Genomic DNA, 16,940 nt, shown 5'->3' on the forward strand with positions numbered 1-16,940 from the left:
CACGGTATCGCCGGCGTCTCGCTCGTGACTGCGCATGCGCCGACGTCGCCACCTCGGCTGCCCCCCCCACCGCCTCAGCACCCGGCTTCGCTCTCTTCCTGCGCGCGCCTCACCCGCTTCTCTGGGGTCCCACCCTGACATTTCGCGGCTCCCCCTCCGCTTTTTCGGCTCCCTGGGGTTCCCCCACACACGTGGGGGAAGCATCCAAGTATAGGATGGGACAAGCTTTGGGGCTTTGTTGTTTTGGGTTTTTTTCCCCCTTAAATTATAATATATTAGATGATTTTTAATGCTACACTTTAATATTAGATTGCGGAGGATCCAGGGTTTTGCAGCTCATTTTATGGCAGGATCGTGCTAAGCTCGGGCAAATATGACTGAAGCTGATGTCAGTTACAGGAAATATTTCAGAGTTAGTTCTTAGGAAGGTATGAATGTGTATTAGCTTTGTGACCACTGTTCTAAGTAATGTTACAGCTGGGATTAGGATTAAGGAACTGAAAAAAGCATCTGGATGAACAGAAATTATTGAGGGATGTTTCAAAATCTGAACAATTCAGATTGCTAAACAAAATGAACAGAAGTCAAAATTATTTGTTTTGTCTTGGAATAACTATGGTACAAGGAAAGATTATGGTGGTTGTTAGATTTTGTGGTTTATCTGTAGTTGAAGACATTACCTATGGAAAAAAAAAATCCTGCTTCCTTTATTTAACCAATCTCAGGTTCTGAGCTCTGTGAGGTCTGGGATAGACATTCCTCTCTGAATCCAGCTATGTCAATGGATTACATTTTTTCTCAAAACTGTTTTCATTCCCATGCAGTAGGTTACCTCCTTTGCTAGCAGTGTACAGCCTATGTGGGCATTCCTGATAGAGTTGGATTAAGGAGTGCTGCCATAAACTCCTCAGTCACCAGTCTGATGCAAGAAGCAACTTCAAGCAAGCACTGGTTGATATAATCTCCTAATGGCAAAGCAGGACTCTTGGGAAGGCAGCTATCCTCTGCCTTATGTTGGAGAGGGAATTGCTGCTTTCAATTTAACTTTAGAAGGCAAAACTGAGAAGTTTGGCTATGTTAAAACCTGTTGTACTATCTCCTTTTCCTTTCTGTTTTCTAAAGCTCACTAGAAGGGATCTTTCTGCATATTTATGTTCACAAAGTTTCTATAAAGGTATAACAGAATTGTGGCTAATTGCATCCTGTAAAATTAAGACAGCTGAATCTTACCATTTGGGATATGGCTGCTTCTTGGTAGCATAAGTGAATAACAGATGCGCAGGAAGAAAGCATGACATGAAACAAACATTTATTAAAAAGGACTGTACAGACAAATTAAACAGTTACTCCCACAAGGCACAGGAGTAAAATATTTAAAACACAGAAGCCAATGAAAACATCAGATATTGCTAAAACACATAAATTCTAAAATGTAAACCTATGCTGGAGGAATTTGAAAAACTGCAAAATAAAGGAATAAAGCACTTTACTTAAAGTGCTAGTGAAGTCTTATTTTTTTTAATAGCATGCTGTTTAGATAATACATCCATGTCTATTCTTTCAAATTTAGTTTCTGTAACTTGAAGCCACCGTCAGGTTAGGTCAGGTCCTGTTTAGAAAGTGAAAGTGGAATTCAGGAAGTGCAAGTATTAAAATTTGCCTTATATTTTCTCTATAGTTAGTGGGGTCCTTGGCACCAAAGTTTAAAAAGCTGATGTATCCCAGCTTGGGTATGAAAATTTCTACAACAAAGTATTTAGACACAGTACAGTGTTCACATCCTATTATCATGAGCTCAAAGTGGTGGCAGGGTGAAACCCTTGGGGTTTTTTTGGTTTTTATTTTGTTGTTTTGTTTGGGGGGGTTTTGTGGTGTCTGGTTGCAGAACAACAGAACTATCATTTGAGGCAAGTGAGGAATCAGGATGAGATCCTGGAAAACCATCTGTACCAAGAGAATCCAGTTATTTTGTTGTCACTTTAATACCCATTTAAAAAAGGAATAACAAAGACAGGGTTAAACAAGATTTTAGTAAATATAAAAGTCTTGCAAGCTTTGTGGAGGATTGCATTGTGACTATTAAGAGAATTGAACCCAAGCTAGAATAAATTTAAGCCAAGCAAAGAAGTATCCTCTGAGACCTTAGCTACAAAGGAAGAGCAAAAAATCCATGGAGCAAAAATGCAGTAGACTTGTGGTGAGAACTGTACTTCAGACAGCTTCCTCCTCTGTCTAAAAAAGAAGAAATCAATATTTCATAATTATTCCTCTAGTCTCTGGAGAAATTTGCCTGGGAGAAAAGAGCCCAGGGCTGTCACAAGAAGAGCTCTTCACTTAAACTTATGTCATTATTCTGTGAGAGAAAAGAATACTCTTGCCTTATGAAAGACACTACCTCCCTCCCTGCTCCCACCCCCATGATCCCTTAATACATATTCTGTCTCCTTGAAATAGTTAGGGTCATCTCACGTTTGAAGGGACCCATAAGGATCATCAAGTCCAATACCCCACTCCTTGCAGGACTACCTGGCATTAAACTCTATGACTAAGAGTGTCATCCACGTGCTCCTTGAACTCTGACAGGCTTGGTGCCTCGACCACTTCCCTGGGTCGCTGTACCAGGGACCAACCACTCTCCCAAAGAAGAGCCTTTTCCTAACGTCCAATCTGAACTTCCCCTAATGCAGCTTCATTCTATTTCTCATGTCCTGTGGCTGGTCATCAGAGGGTGGAGATCAGCACCTCCTCCTCTGCTTCCCCCTTGAGGAAGCTGTAGGCTGTGATGAGGACACCCCCCAGCCTTCTCTGCTCAAAACTGAACCAGCCAAGTGACTTGAGCCGCTCCTCAGAGGTCTTGTCCTTGAGACCTTTTGCAATCTTGGTCACCCTCCTCCTCCAGAACACTATAATAGTCTGATGTTGTTCTTGCACTGAGGCATCCAAAACTGCAGACAGTACTCAAGGCCTCACCAGTGCAGTGTAGAGTGAGACAATCAGCTCTCTCAACCAGCTGGTGATGCTGTGCCTGATGCACCCCAGGACACAGCTGGCCCTTCTGGCTGCCAGGGCACTGCTGACTCATCTTCAGTTATGCTCGTTTTCAGCAATGCATGCTATTCATATGGCAGAACTTTGTAAAGGATGTGCAAACAAATCTGTAAATACTAGTACGTGATTGATGCAAACACAGTACTCTATTGTTTTAAAAAACCCTAACCTTCTTAAAGACAAGAGCACAAGAGACTAGTTTAAAAAAGTAAAAATACAAAGCTGTTGTACTAAATCAGTTAAGTGGTGCATCCTTAAGCATACTTCAGTTTAGAGATCCCCCAAGAAAGAAAGAACCTGGTAAATTAACAGTGAAATGAGAGCAACCATGACTAACCCTATTTATTTCAGAACTCGAAGTTACTACAAATCAATCCTTCTATTCACACTACTTCATTGCAGACCATTTGCCTGCTCCATTGTCACTACTTCTTAAATTTATGTACAACTACCATCAAAGAATGCTGCTCTCATGCATGTACTTTGGGGGAGTCCATGTACTTTTATCTTAGTGGACATTTTCCCTTCAACTTGCTAGGAACTGCTCTGAACAGGGCGCACAGCACGTGATCACTCTGACACTCAACAGCAGAATCCACTATCTGTGCTACAAGACATGCATAATGCACTATTGCCATTTGGAGCATGGAGTCAGACTATCTTCCATTATTGCTATCTCAGAGAGACCAAATCCCAGTAATTCAGCTGGCAGAATCTGCTCTTCACATAATTTCAGGGGGACGTGGTCCACATTCTGTCTCTGCTGTTGACAGATGTTCATATGGCTATGAAACATTAAAATGAGAGAATACCTCATGAACTTGGCATAAGTTACAGGACTATATTCAATAAATCACTCATGTACTTTGTGGCAGATTTGGGAAATTAATGATGGCACACGTGATTTGGCCAGCAAAAATGGATTATGTGGATTTATTACAGTTGCCAGTGCCCTGTTCTTCCTGTTTAACAAGCCAAATTTTCAATATAACCACTCTAGCATAATAGTAGAGAAGAACTTGAGCTGAAGAGAGCAGAATGTGGACAAGCAGTTCCTGCTTCCTGAAGTTAGTGAAAAGAATATTAATACTCAAGATCAATTTAGACAACAAAGGTAGTGACAAAACTGGGATTGGAGATGAGTAAATGTTAAGCCCTGTTTCTGTAAGTGGGTCACTGTTATCCGCCCCATTGGAGGAACTGTTGTTACATTGGGTGAAACAAAGTGAAGACATGGATCCAGAGAGGGGTCTACTCTGGATGCCCTAGTCAGGGTTCTTTTGGCACACATAGAAGCAGGAAAAACACTGGCCTGAAGTAAAGATTACTTGCAAATGACTATTAAAAGACACAAAAATAGAAAGTTCTGGTTAAGGGAGGACGACGACACCAAAGCCCAGTGGTTCTGGTGAAATACATAATTTTTAGTTGATGCTGTTCCCTGTGCATGTTACTGAACTTTCCTATGCTCCTGTGGAGGATAAGTCTGCCAAGGGAGATTTTGGCTGCAGAAGCCAGGAAGACAGCAGAATAGCTGATGCTGCAGTCTGTGCACACAGAGATCTGGGATATTTCATGCATGTTCCCTACAGAACCACAATGTACAAGTTGGCCATAGAGCCTAGGAGGACCTCTAATACAGTTCACTTGAGCCTTGTTCTTAAGTCAGTCGGTCTTTTGACTGCTGAAAATAATAACCTATGAAGATGCTGAAGCATGACAAATCACATAATTTTTAGAAATTCACACATAGCCATCAACTTTCCAAGTTTCAAGTCAAGTTTCAGGGAATGGTTCAATCAAACTCCAGTAAATCAAAATTCATGTGTGTCCTTAATGCACTGGTTTTCTGTATAACCAATCTTGTTTTCCCTAAACATTTCCTGTATAAAAGAGTTCTACTGGCTACACAAACCTATGCAGTCTTACCAGCCTGGAAAACAAATTGTTTATTTTTCAGTGAAACAAACAGACTGCTATTTCAGCACTTCAAATAGTCTCCTGTTATCAGGAGAAAACAGAAAAAAAATTTTAGTAACATCTGGTTTTTAAAGAAAGAACATAAAAGCATTTGTGGTCATCACATTTGGCCAACAGAAATAGCCTGACTTGCACAAAGAATTCCAGTTTGTTTAGGAGTCCAAAAGATGGAACAACTGAAAAGTTAAACTGTAGCACCAGTAATACTTACTTTCCTAAAACCAAATCCTAAGGACTGGAAGGAACTTAAGACAGAACAGGAACATTGTGCTTATATTGCATTAAATAGAAAACAATAAGACGGTCACACTTGAGTCTGCACTTCAGTAAAGTCTGGGCACATTTGCAGTTTACTGGAAGATTATTGGAACAGGTCACACAGCTTGGCAATCTTCTCCATTTCATTCGTCCTGTTTCCTCTTGGGCTTTTTGGGATTCCGGGATCGACTCTTTGCTTTGCAGAGTGGACATATGGGCGCATTCCGATGAATTTGTTGGTGGCACGATAAACATGCCTGAAATGCAACATTGCAGCCTCTTGTTACAAACATTTAAGTGGCATTGTTACATGAGTTATTGAGTACCATATTCTAAGTTACAGTACAGGCAAAAATAAGTCTTCTTGCCTTCAAAGGCAAACCACTGCTACATTCTATACAATCTAGGTATCTGGATTGTACAGTAATTTCAGGCCAAGTGAAAAACTGGAGTATTTAATTGAATTAAAACTACAATTCCACAGACATGTGGTTCATACATCTATCAGTAAACTCTATTTTGTGTTAAATGTTCCAATGAGGTGTTCACATGCATAATAGCTCATTGAGTCAGAGAAGTTACAGTGAAGGTTAATTGTGACGTCATAGAATTTCAGGCAGGAGCAAGTGATAAGATGATTTCCACCTATTTAACACAAGGTACAGAACTCTGCCTATTTGCTCCATACTAAGCCCTTTAACTTCCATTTGACTGAAGCATACTACTTGCAGAAAAGCTTTGCAATTGCCTAACTACAGATAGTAAGGATATAACTATGGAATGTATCTACATCAGTTTGCCTACTTAGTGACTCTTTGGAACCTTGGCAGGATGAGTACCTCTGTGGAATTATTTAGCTCTTCTTACTACAGAAGGAGCAGAGTAAAACTGTCACTTAAGTGCCTGTGGTTAGTTTAAGTTAATCTCAGTGTTAGTCTTGAAGATCCCAAGTGCAGAAACAATAATCTTTTCTGGTAATATATACCATCAGTAATTTCCCTCATAAAATATGTGCATTGCTTCTAATATGACTCCGTATGGCATTAACTAACAGCTACTTGTTTTCCTCTTGCCAAGCTTTTTTTTCTTTCTTACATGACTTTCTCCCACGTGAAACCCAAGAGAAGTAGGAATTGCCTAACACCTCTGCTGATGGAGACTCCTAAGTCATAAAAGATTCTTGTCCTTAACCCTGGATGACTGATGCTACTACTTTAAGTCTACTGGTTGTTCTTGATTTGAACCACTGCAGAGGAAATCAGAATCAGGACACATAATTTTTCCTTTTTGCAAATACCAATCAACTTCATAAACATAATGTGTTCCGATGGCAAAACAGAAAACCCAGCACATTTGTCTCCTGACCTTCATTGGAGGTGGCTGTTGTCTGAAAGTTGCTGTCTGTCTGGTATCTTGTTTTCTAGCCACTTGCAGCTGTTGGGCAGCTGCTGCAGCTGCAGCCAGAGACTCTGGGATGGGAGGCTCCTGTGGCTCTGTCTGCCATTCTGCCTTCTGCTTTTCAAAGTAGCTAGACGGAAGAATAACAAAGAAAAAATGTAACTGCCTTCTGGGGTATTTCATTAGTCTGTAAAGGATATTTTGTGTTAAAATACAATGGATCACATTTCCCTATGATGTTCCTCTGGAGTCAAATTGCCTACACTTAAGACTAGTTCATAAATAGAATCAGTAGTATTTTTCTCTGCATTTGTACACTTCAGCCAGATTCCAGATGGTCAGCTTCTAAGGTATCTTGATGTACAACTGGATATAAATCTAATCCAATCAAAAATAGACAACACATATATTTAACAGCCTCAGATGCAAATCTGTCAAATGGTTTTTCTGTTTTATTCTGTTAAAATGAATAACTTTTGTAGGCAGTAAATTAATACATTCTTTGTAGTGTCAGGGTGTTTGGAATGTAAAACATTTTTAAAGAAATACAAAGGAAATCTTGAAAACTGTGCGTCTGTGAAAATTATTTTAATTATGCTGGGCATTAAGAGAAATACAAGCTTCTTAAAACATCCCTTGCATTTAAAACTGATCTGTTAAACAAAGGACATTGTTCTTTGAATAGTAGCTAATTCTGTCACTCTCCCCCACCTAGTTTATACCTAAAAATGAAACTGTAATTTATTATCCAAATCTTTTCCACAGCTTGGATAAACTTACTTGTTGACAGTCTTAGGGTTAGGGTTAAATGCCATTGCCCTGAGCAGGCAGCAAAAAGTAAAATTCTGACTAGCAGCAGCACAAACTGACTGAAGAATACCTGTTTTTTATCCTTCTCTTGTATCACCTCCTACTATTGCTTGCTAAACAAGTAATTCTCAGGGGGAAAAAAAAGTTGCTAGAAAATGCAACATACAGTATAAAAATCTAGACAGCCAACCATGAATTTTTTCATGTCATATGTAGACTTTGCAGCTTGAAGTAATCTAAATTTGCCTTGCAACAAGTTCAGACTGAACGTTATCAAATACATGTCTTCCCACATTCCTTTTTGGTTAACTTTTGTTTTTCATGCTTACCTCTTGAGTTCTTTTTTCCACCTACCAACAAAAGTAAAATGAGAAAGTGACCAGTAGAATTGAGAGAAAGTATAAAGCCAGATGTTTACTTTGGAGACTTACTCAAGGGACAGTTTCTCCTCCTCCTCACATAAATCTGGCAGCCTCTGCAATCCCAGAGTCATTCGCAAAGCATCTACGTGCTCCTTTAGGGGCTTGTATTCCTCATGCAGGCGACGAGTAGATTCCAAGAGCTTGTTAAGATCATTCTCAGACTGCTTGATAGTATTCTCCATCTGAAACAGGAGGATGGGCATGCTTGTAAAGAACTGTCCCTCTCTGATTGAGTAAGAGACTGTATCAGAAATAAGGGATTTTTTTCACACAAGCTGGAAGAGATTGGAGACAATGCAATAGTAGAGCAAACAGTTAAGGTATTGGGAGGATGAAAATTGGGCAAGGAAGAAGCAACAGAAAGTGACATATGAGATGCATTTTCATTTAAAAAAGGTGCACTCAACCTATATGACCTTCTGAACAAAGAAGAAGCAGGTAGACAGGCTACAGATAAAGTCGGCAAGTGAGGACTGATGGAAAACTCTCAGCAGACATTAAAAAAGAAATTAAGGTAGAACAAAACTAATTTTCTGTGTTTCTAAGATATCTGAACACCAACTGTCAGAAGTTAACAAACAAACAAGGAAAGGTTCCTGTTTCTCTTACTGCAGTAAATGGGAAAAACAGCAGAGAAAAAGACAATCTGCCTGGAAAAAGAAGGGAGGATGAAACAGAGGTTGAGGTTATGCAGCTGGATAGGGGAATGGACATTTCAAGAGATAAAGAAATGCAGTCTGCACATCCAGTATACAGCTTGTACTTGTTTACAATGTGGGAGCTGTTTTGCTCTGGTGCAAAGTAGAGATACCTTCAGAGCTAGAAGGCACTAAGCAATCATGCAAGTGACCTGACATAAAAAATGCACATTTAAAAAGATATCCCCTATTTAGCCCCTCTAATTGGCTCATCTTCCCTGTTTACAAATTGTTTTCCTCTTCTTTGTATTAATTCCCTTCAGGCTGGTGCTTCTTGTTGTTTGGCGGTTCCACTCAGTGATGAAGCTCAGTTCTTACTAAGAACTTAACAAATACCATGCATTTTCTCAAAATCTTTCTTCCCAAAACCTCCAGTCAAAAGTCCCACCTAGCTGCTAAAGTTTCTCTATTTCTGGGTGCTCAATGAGAAAAGCCTAACAGGAAGAACAGTTTTCTATGGGGCTGCTGGAGTGATGTTATTGTGGATACTGGTAAAGTCATAGCCACAATAGGCTTGGTTATCTTTCCTCTTGGTGCAAGTGCTTACTATGCCAACATTACAAAATATCCTGCCCAACACAGGAAAAAAACAATTACCCTGCAGTAAATTTACTTTGCACTCTGTAGGATCCTAGGATGGTGCTGTAAAGTCCAGATTATTGAACCAGTGATAGTTCACTGATGTGCACAATTCCACAGCCTGTGGAATGATTCATATGCCACTGTGCCTTAGTCAGACTGTCTGCAGCTGGACTGTTGCATACCACATTAATATCAGCGTGGATCAGTCGCAGCTCCTCCACATGGGCCATCTTCTCTTGCAGCAGCAGGTCCATTTCCTGTTTATATTCCTTCAGGTGCCTCTCCTCAGACTCCAGGGCTTCAAATTCTGCTTTCAGCCGTGCCTTTATTTTTTCCATCTGCAAAGTCTTATTCCTAAATCCCAGTAGTAATTAAAAATAGAGAGACAACAGTAAGTCACTGAAACATATTTTTGTGAGGTGTCACTTTATATGTGATTAGATAGATGGAAGAAGGCAATAGCAGCAACAGGCAAGGGTGAAACTAAATATGTCTGAGAAAGGTTAGGTACAACGAGAGTACTGAATTCTAATCCCAGCTCTTTTGCTGAGCTTTTCAATGCTATGAGAATTCTTGTACTGAATTATGAAATTAATAGAACCTTGTCAGATTTTAAAAGTTACTGTAGATTCAGAGAATTGGTACCAATAGAATTCTACTGCATCAGTTGACCCTAGTTCCAAAATAGAGAAATGCAGAAAATTTAGGTTTAGACAGGATTCTGAGAAATGTAAAATGAACTGTAGATAGAATTCAAGTATGTAGCTACAACATCATATTATTTAATGTCATTGGAGTTGCTGTGTCACTTACTACACAATGACATATATGAGTCTGAATGTAAATATTGAACTTAAACCAGTAAAAAGAGATCTCCTCTACCCTCCACTTTACATGTGGCAGTATCCCACTAACCTAACATCTACCCCTCTTTTCATCAAATCTCATTGTTCTCATTTACTTAAAACACTTATTTAGTAACGGCAGCTTTGATTACTGAAACTGGGAGTAATTGTCCTCAATTTATTTCCCGTTTCCTCTCCTGTATTTATTACATGTGTTCACCTAAAGACAATGGAAATAGATCTATTTCCTCACTGTTACTAGTCACTGGTGCCATGCTCTGCCAGATTGCTACAACAAATGAGTTGCAGGGGCTTGTTTCAGTCCAAATGATCAGCTTTTGACATTAGGAAAGAAAAAGTGCACACAAATTACAACTCTTCCTGTTAGCATCAGGCAACATGCAGTAATTTTTAAAACAGGAACCATAAGTGTGATCTCTAGACTGCCTAATGAATTTTGCCCTCATATTTTTTCCCTTCTATTTAAGTTCTTATACTGCATTAATGACAATAGTCACTAAGTGTGTCCCAATAGGGCATTAAAGAGTGAAACTAGCATCTCCCATCAATATAGTCATTCTCATTCTCTTTTAGCTCCTCCCAGCCAGAACACTGAGTCTTCAGGCATTTGTTTGATTTTATGACTGGGGTTATTTCTGTGGAAGTATTTAATGCATATAAATAAGCATGTGCATATATATTTGCATTGTGGGCATGAAACACATTTACTGAAAACAGTATTCCCTTGACTACAAATTATATGTATTTATCTATAGATACAGATATAGATATAGGTCTTCAAAATCAGATCTCAGATTCAAAATCAGATTCCTGAATCCCTTCAAAAACCCAGCTAAGCTGCCTTTAATAAGAGACGGAGATCAATGTGCCTAGGAATGGATGAGTTCTTTGATTTTGATTGTAAAGACTTTTTTTCCTCTGTATGTAGAATACATGGAAAGCAGAACAAAATAAAGTCTGCTAAATCTATCAAAGGTGAGTTGGTAAACATAAGAAATTCTCATGTTTATTTTGAAGAAAATTCTTCGCAGAATGCAAGCTCCTTTTAAAGATTTGGGGATGAATAAATAGGTTAATTGGATCAGATTTTGTTTAAGGTGACTCAAAATAGACATCAATATTGCAAGTAGGTTTGACCTTCTGACATTGATTTTTTTTTATTTAACATACATTCAAGCAACTTTCTTGATATTTCCTTGTACACTTAAGCTAGTAACATCACCTTTACACTACCTTATGCCACAAAGTAATAACAAAAATCTGTTAATTGCAGTTTACATATCACCTTTGAATATACTATCAGAAAACTGAGAGCACTGTGAATTTCCAAATACAGGATACCACTCTGAAAAAAATAATTTAAATGAAGTGTTACAATAATTGGACCACAAACTGTAGCAGGCCATACCGAGATCAGTATTTTAAAACAGAGCCTGCCTAACAGTTGAGTAGAAAAGCATTCTTCTTAGACTGTAAAGTATTTGTTGTCTTTCTACAAATAGTTTGGGGATTCTAGACAAATATTTCTGCCTGATCTTTGTTCACCTTTGTGGTATTGCGTAAAGAAGGCTGAGGCCTACACTTTGCTGCCTAATTCACTTTTTCCATGCGTAAAGTGTGCTTCTTAGAGATGCTGTTACCAGCCAGAAGTCTCTGTGACCACCTGCATATACTGCCGGTGGTAAAGCCTTCATCCCCAGCCCTCTCTCCTCTCTCCCTGATAGCCCCTCTCCAGTGGTAATGTCCAAAAACACTTCTCATCACCCTGAGGTTACCCATAGTCGGCATGCCTTCCACCCCTCAGCTACTTTCAAAATCACTGTCCTCTGTAGTGTGTTTTGGCTTTTGGATGCATGAATTCCTACTAAATATAGGCAACTCAGGCCTAAACCTCAGAATCTGTGGCCTTAGCCAAAGAGTGGCAATGCCCTACCTAAAGCTACGAAAAACGTCCCCGATGCGGGAACGTGTGGTACCATGCCTGGCTGTTCAGGAGCCCCCTCTTCCACAGCATCCTGTGACTCCCCCTGCGAAGGACGCGATATACAAATCCCTGGTGTATCGCCTTGCACGAACCGCAGAGCGAGGCAACTCCGGCCCAGTGGCAGGAGGGAACGGCAGAAAAGCCTCGGTCCGCTGTGTCCCCATCCCCAGCGCCCCGGGGCGGCGGCCAAAAGCAGCAGGTAGGGAGATCTCCCCGGGGCTCTCCTGGCCGCCTCCAGGCCCTCGGGCGAGCGGGAGCGTAAGGCAGGGCAGAGAGAAGCCGCCAAGGTTCAGCTGCTCCCTCTCGTCCCCCAGACGGATCCCTCGCACGGATGCCCGGCGGGCAGAGCTGGCCCGGGCACCGCCCGCCGGGGGGGATGAGCGGCTGCCCCACTCGGGGAGCTCCGCCGGTGCCCGCAGTGCTGCCCGGCCCGGCCCTGACCAAAGGCACGTCCGCCCTCGGCTTTTGGTGTCAGACTCTGCTTTCCGTGCCATGCCCTTCCTTTCGCAGCCCGTCAAGGCTCCTGCCCGGGCGTCCGGGCAAAATAAGAGATTCAAGACAGAGCCTCGGGAGTATTAAATAATAAGTCAAAGAACCTACAAACAAACAAACAAACAAACCACCACAACACCCGCGACCCGACATCACTCCCCCCAGCTGCGTTAGGGCTGCTCCGTGCTTCCCATCACTCCGCCTTCTCATCACTCAGGGAAATTTCTCTGGAAATGCACGAGCGTTACCGTCCTTCACTACGCATTCCAGCGGTAATTACCAGCAGCAGATGCTCCTTCCCTGCTTAGAAAAATGTATTTTGAGCTCTCATCGTAAATCCAGTGGTAGTTTTCTTTCCCTCAGTAGCACAATAGCTAGTTTCAGATTGATGCATGTCCTCCGCTCCCCCGAGGAAAAAGCTGCTTCGTGTAACTGATGAGGCACAAAGCAAACATACCTGATCTCCTTAATGCTCTCGAGTTTGCACATTATTTCTTGCTCATCTGCCATGCTTTTCACTCCCGATTTAAATCTCCTGTGAAACGTAAAAAATGCCGAGGGAAAATTAAAAAAAAAAAAAAAAGAAGAAAAAACATACAATAGACACAATGTGGTCACCCCCTCCTCGCATATGGGCTCTGAGCCTGTGCAGGAGACTCTAGTGGGAGATATGGGAATTAGAGTCCAGCTCCCTACTGCTGCCGAGGCAAAGAGGCTGCAGAGAGACTACAACACCCACAAGGCAGAGCAGAGCCTGCCTGCCCTTCTTCCTGCAACTACATTTTAAATCGATTTGTCAAACCTCATTATGTTAAAGGTTGTTAGGAGTGCAAAAAGAGGAGAAGGCTTCCTTCTGAGATCTGTGCAATGTTTAGCTTTTCATTAAAATAGGCACTAAAAGACTGTTGAATGGGTTCATGATTTTGATTAAAAATTTGGACACAAAGGTAAGCTGTAGTCATAATTACTATCATGCTGTTTTGTATTGGACACTCTCAGTGATGCAACTGTTTGGAGTTCAGAAAGTAGGTATTTTGTTCTTTAGGTTTTTCTTTCTTTTTCTGCTACTATACATAGTACTTGTAATTATTAAAAAAAAAAACAACAACCCCAAACCAAATCAAAACAAAATGGAAAAAAACCCTAAACAAACCCAATGCAAATAAAACTGTTAGATTGAGGAAGGTGACTATTTGTCTTTCTACAGACATTCTAGCCAAGAATAACAGAGCACTTTATAGAGCTTGCTGAATAGACCTTCAGTCATTCCTTAGCCAGGTAATTATTCCTCTCTGCCTTCTGTAACATCCTAAGCACTGTGTTTTAAATTATGAAGGTAACAGTTGTATCTCCACACTTTGAAAGGTCTCTTCCAGGATCTGTCATAAGAGATCCATGGTGTAAATTCACAATCATGACCTGTATGTCCAAGCATTTAATCTGGGGTTTCCCAGCTCTCATGCTCATGCTGAGCTGAAGCATCAGCGCATTAGAATGAATGTTAAGCTCAAGGTCTTGACAATCTGTAGGGAAACTGGATTCTGCAAACATAAACTTGTGTGCTAAAAATGTATAAGCAGCAGTACCATAGTCTTAGCAAATATAACAGACCACACTCATCAGTAGCATGAGGCTGATGAGAACAGGGTAATTTTTCTGAAATGTATTATAGAAATGTTATATGGAAGGCACTGGAAGTATTTAACTTCTACTCAGCACTGATGAAACTTGCTGGTGTCTCGTCTGAGGCTCTGAAAAGGAAGTGAAAAATTAAAGTGGACAGAATGCAAAGGAGAGCAATGAAAATGATAAGATTTTTGGGGAACACAAAAGATGGCTAAATACAAGACAGTATGGACATATTTACATGGCAAGTGGTAGCTCTGCTTGAGTTAGGGCTCCCAGTCACAGAGCTGAATGTCCTGAGCCAATTGCTTCTACAGTTGCAGACTAAGGGCAAGTGGTCCCCCTCATGTATGAACACCTGTGCCCAGAAAGCCAGCAAACTAGAGTATGAAATAACGAGGAGTTATTTTCTCCATTATTTAAGGACTTTGGCCCATGTTGTTGTGTTTTTCAGTTAAAGGAAGATGAAGGAAAATGGTGATAGGCATCAGCACCCTCTTCACCATGCCACAGTTTTTGTAAAGAAATCAGAACTTAAAAAGCCTGATCCTCATATAATTTGAGTCAATTGCAAACTCTTGCTGCCTTAAAAATTGAAGGCTGTCGGATTGAGCCCTAAGTGAGCTGTGTGCTCAGAGGGGGCAGGCTTCTTTGATGCATGACTTAAATAGATGAACTAATTGGTTTGAGGGGGTAGAAGACAAGTTAGCTATAGTCAGTCAGTGAATCTTGATGCTAAGACAGTGAGGGAATGAGAGCTGGTAGGGTGAGGACATGAGAGGGAGAGAAGGAAAATGCCCTCGAACAGGAGGGCAGTCTACTTTTGCACTGTTTATCCTGTTTATCCTATTTTTTAATTTCTGGTTTTACAGGCTAAACTAAAATGCTGAGTACAGAAAATGAAAATGCAAATTCAACTTGTTACTTTACTCTGCTTTGAATGACATAAAGAAAACCAATCCATGGTGTTATACCTTAGCTGGAAGTTGTTAGGAAGTAAACCTACCCACACGCATTAACAATTATTTTTCTATCCATGTTTAAAAAAAGGACAGAAAAATATTACATCTCCATATTTCAAAGTGGTTACAAAGTTTGATACTTGTAGTTCAAGCACATACAAATTGGTAGCATTCAACTTATGCCTCATGGCTTCGGTCAAGTGTTTTAATGTCTGTGTTTCAATTTTCCTTGTATACAAAGTGGGTCTGACAGTTCTTTACATGATCCAAAATCACCACACTGATGTGTATTGTTTATTCCGCTGCTATTTATAAACTTTGATATGTGTGATCCAAATAACGATCAGTTTTTCCCAGCTCACAGATTAGATTTTCAAAGAAAGCTTCAGACTTAAGCACAAAAATGGCATTGAAAAAATATTTCACATGATCCTGAAAAATTCAACCTTGTTTCTATTTGATCTTTTCTAAACCAACAGGTAACAAGCGGATAAATTTCAAAACAAGTTGCAGTATTATGCAGAATGAAATTAATGCTAAAATACTACCCTACTTCATTGAGCACAGGATTGCATTTTTGTGCATAAAAAAACTAGCTGCTTCCATTTAACAGTCTAACATCAGTCCACACACTTCATCATTGTGACAACAAATCTAGTTCAGAACAATTCCAACTGCAAGAATGATTTTTTTTTCCACTAGGTAATCACCCCAGCTACAGCAATCAATTCTACAAGTCTGGATGGCAACGTAGGTCCCTTCTACTTGAACTATTAATATTCTAACCAAATTTTAAAAAATTGTACCACATGTTTTATGAAACAAATAGCATTTAAAGAAGTATTAAAGACCAATGGAGAAGATTCCCCAGTAAAACATACAACAGCACTGAACTTTGGCTAATATACTGCTGGATTAGGTAAAAGTCACCACCATGAGCAGAATGTGTAGCAGTGTTGTCAAACCTAAACATCAGAGAATGGATGAGTCAAAACGGTGCATCCCAAGTTGTGAAATTTTGCTTTAAATTCCTGAGTTTTTTAAAAGGAAATAAATTCTTTCTGTATGTCATTGGGGTTTTGAGCTTTCAAAATGTACTCCTCACAGTTGCCAGATTTCTTTCCTGCAAGTGAGCTATCCCAATTGTACTGGTCCAGTTCATATTTTAAGGGAAAGCTGATACTGGTTTCAGGATGCTTTGGGAAGCTGAAGGTAGTCACCAGCAACACTGAAACTGATAGGAGGCAACTACATGCTAGCCCTGAGATCTGCAGAGGATCTACTCTTCAAATGTCAGTGTTTCATGCAAATTTTTGTTAATCCTATGCTGAAGCACTCATTTAGATCCTACGGAACTAAAGGTCTAAGTACCTGCATATGTTAACCTTGGCTTATCCCAAAACTAGGCCTAAATATATCTGCATTTAGTCATATCCTTTATTTCATCCTCCATCCCCATTCCCGTGACCTGCAAAACTGGAAAAAGACAGTGTTTTTATAGAACACCTGCCATCCTCCGTAAGCTGCCTCATCTTGTTTCAGCCAGGGGGTTAGATGTCCGTAGGGGACAACGCCAAGGGAGACGTCTCCGTTTTCCCATTCTCTTCGGAAACCCGAGCTCACATCCCCCTCGCCGCCGGCTCCCACCACATGACAACCCCCAGCAATCAGCTGGTGGTGTCCGCCGGGAACACGAGTTGTCGCTGTCCCCCTCTCCGTTCCCTTTCCCAGCCCTGCACCCTCCCGTTCCCTTTCCCAGCCCTGCACTCTCCCGTTCCCTTCCCTTTCCCAGCCCTGCACTCTCCCGTTCCCTT

The 16,940-nt window shown here is 40.7% G+C and overlaps 1 protein-coding gene across 4 annotated transcripts; it reads right to left on the minus strand.

Moving 5' to 3' along the window:
- Positions 1 to 258: 258 nt before the first annotated feature.
- ZC4H2 (zinc finger C4H2-type containing) lies at positions 259 to 16,790 on the minus strand. 4 transcript variants are annotated; one of them, XM_027690512.1, is made up of 5 exons: positions 16,633 to 16,790; positions 9,379 to 9,550; positions 7,926 to 8,098; positions 6,652 to 6,814; positions 259 to 5,543 (listed from the first exon to the last, which is right to left on the minus strand). In XM_027690512.1, exons 1-5 carry the CDS (start codon positions 16,656 to 16,658, stop codon positions 5,430 to 5,432), a joined length of 648 nt encoding a protein of 215 aa, XP_027546313.1. In that variant the 5' UTR covers positions 16,659 to 16,790; the 3' UTR covers positions 259 to 5,429. The 4 variants fall into 4 exon arrangements, with proteins under 4 accessions (XP_027546313.1, XP_027546312.1, XP_027546316.1 ...); XM_027690511.1 differs by lacking the exon at positions 16,633 to 16,790 and adding an exon at positions 12,996 to 13,326; XM_027690515.1 differs by lacking the exon at positions 16,633 to 16,790 and adding an exon at positions 12,819 to 12,989.
- Positions 16,791 to 16,940: the final 150 nt, after the last annotated feature.

This window comes from Neopelma chrysocephalum, unplaced genomic scaffold, assembly GCF_003984885.1.
Source record: "Neopelma chrysocephalum unplaced genomic scaffold, ASM398488v2 Primary Assembly neopelma1_81, whole genome shotgun sequence".
Taxonomy (NCBI): domain Eukaryota; kingdom Metazoa; phylum Chordata; class Aves; order Passeriformes; family Pipridae; genus Neopelma; species Neopelma chrysocephalum.

What these genes read in the sequence shown, in the direction of transcription:
- ZC4H2 (XM_027690511.1), bottom strand. Translation starts at nt 13,048, where the DNA reads ATGGCAGATGAGCAAGAAATAATGTGCAAACTCGAGAGCATTAAGGAG. An exon ending in GAGGAGAAACTGTCCCTTGA is followed by an intron (nt 6,815 to 7,925) that starts GTAAGTCTCCAA and finishes TCTTCCGTCTAG; the next exon opens with CTACTTTGAAAAGCAGAAGG. An exon ending in AACAGCCACCTCCAATGAAG is followed by an intron (nt 5,544 to 6,651) that starts GTCAGGAGACAA and finishes GTTGCATTTCAG; the next exon opens with GCATGTTTATCGTGCCACCA.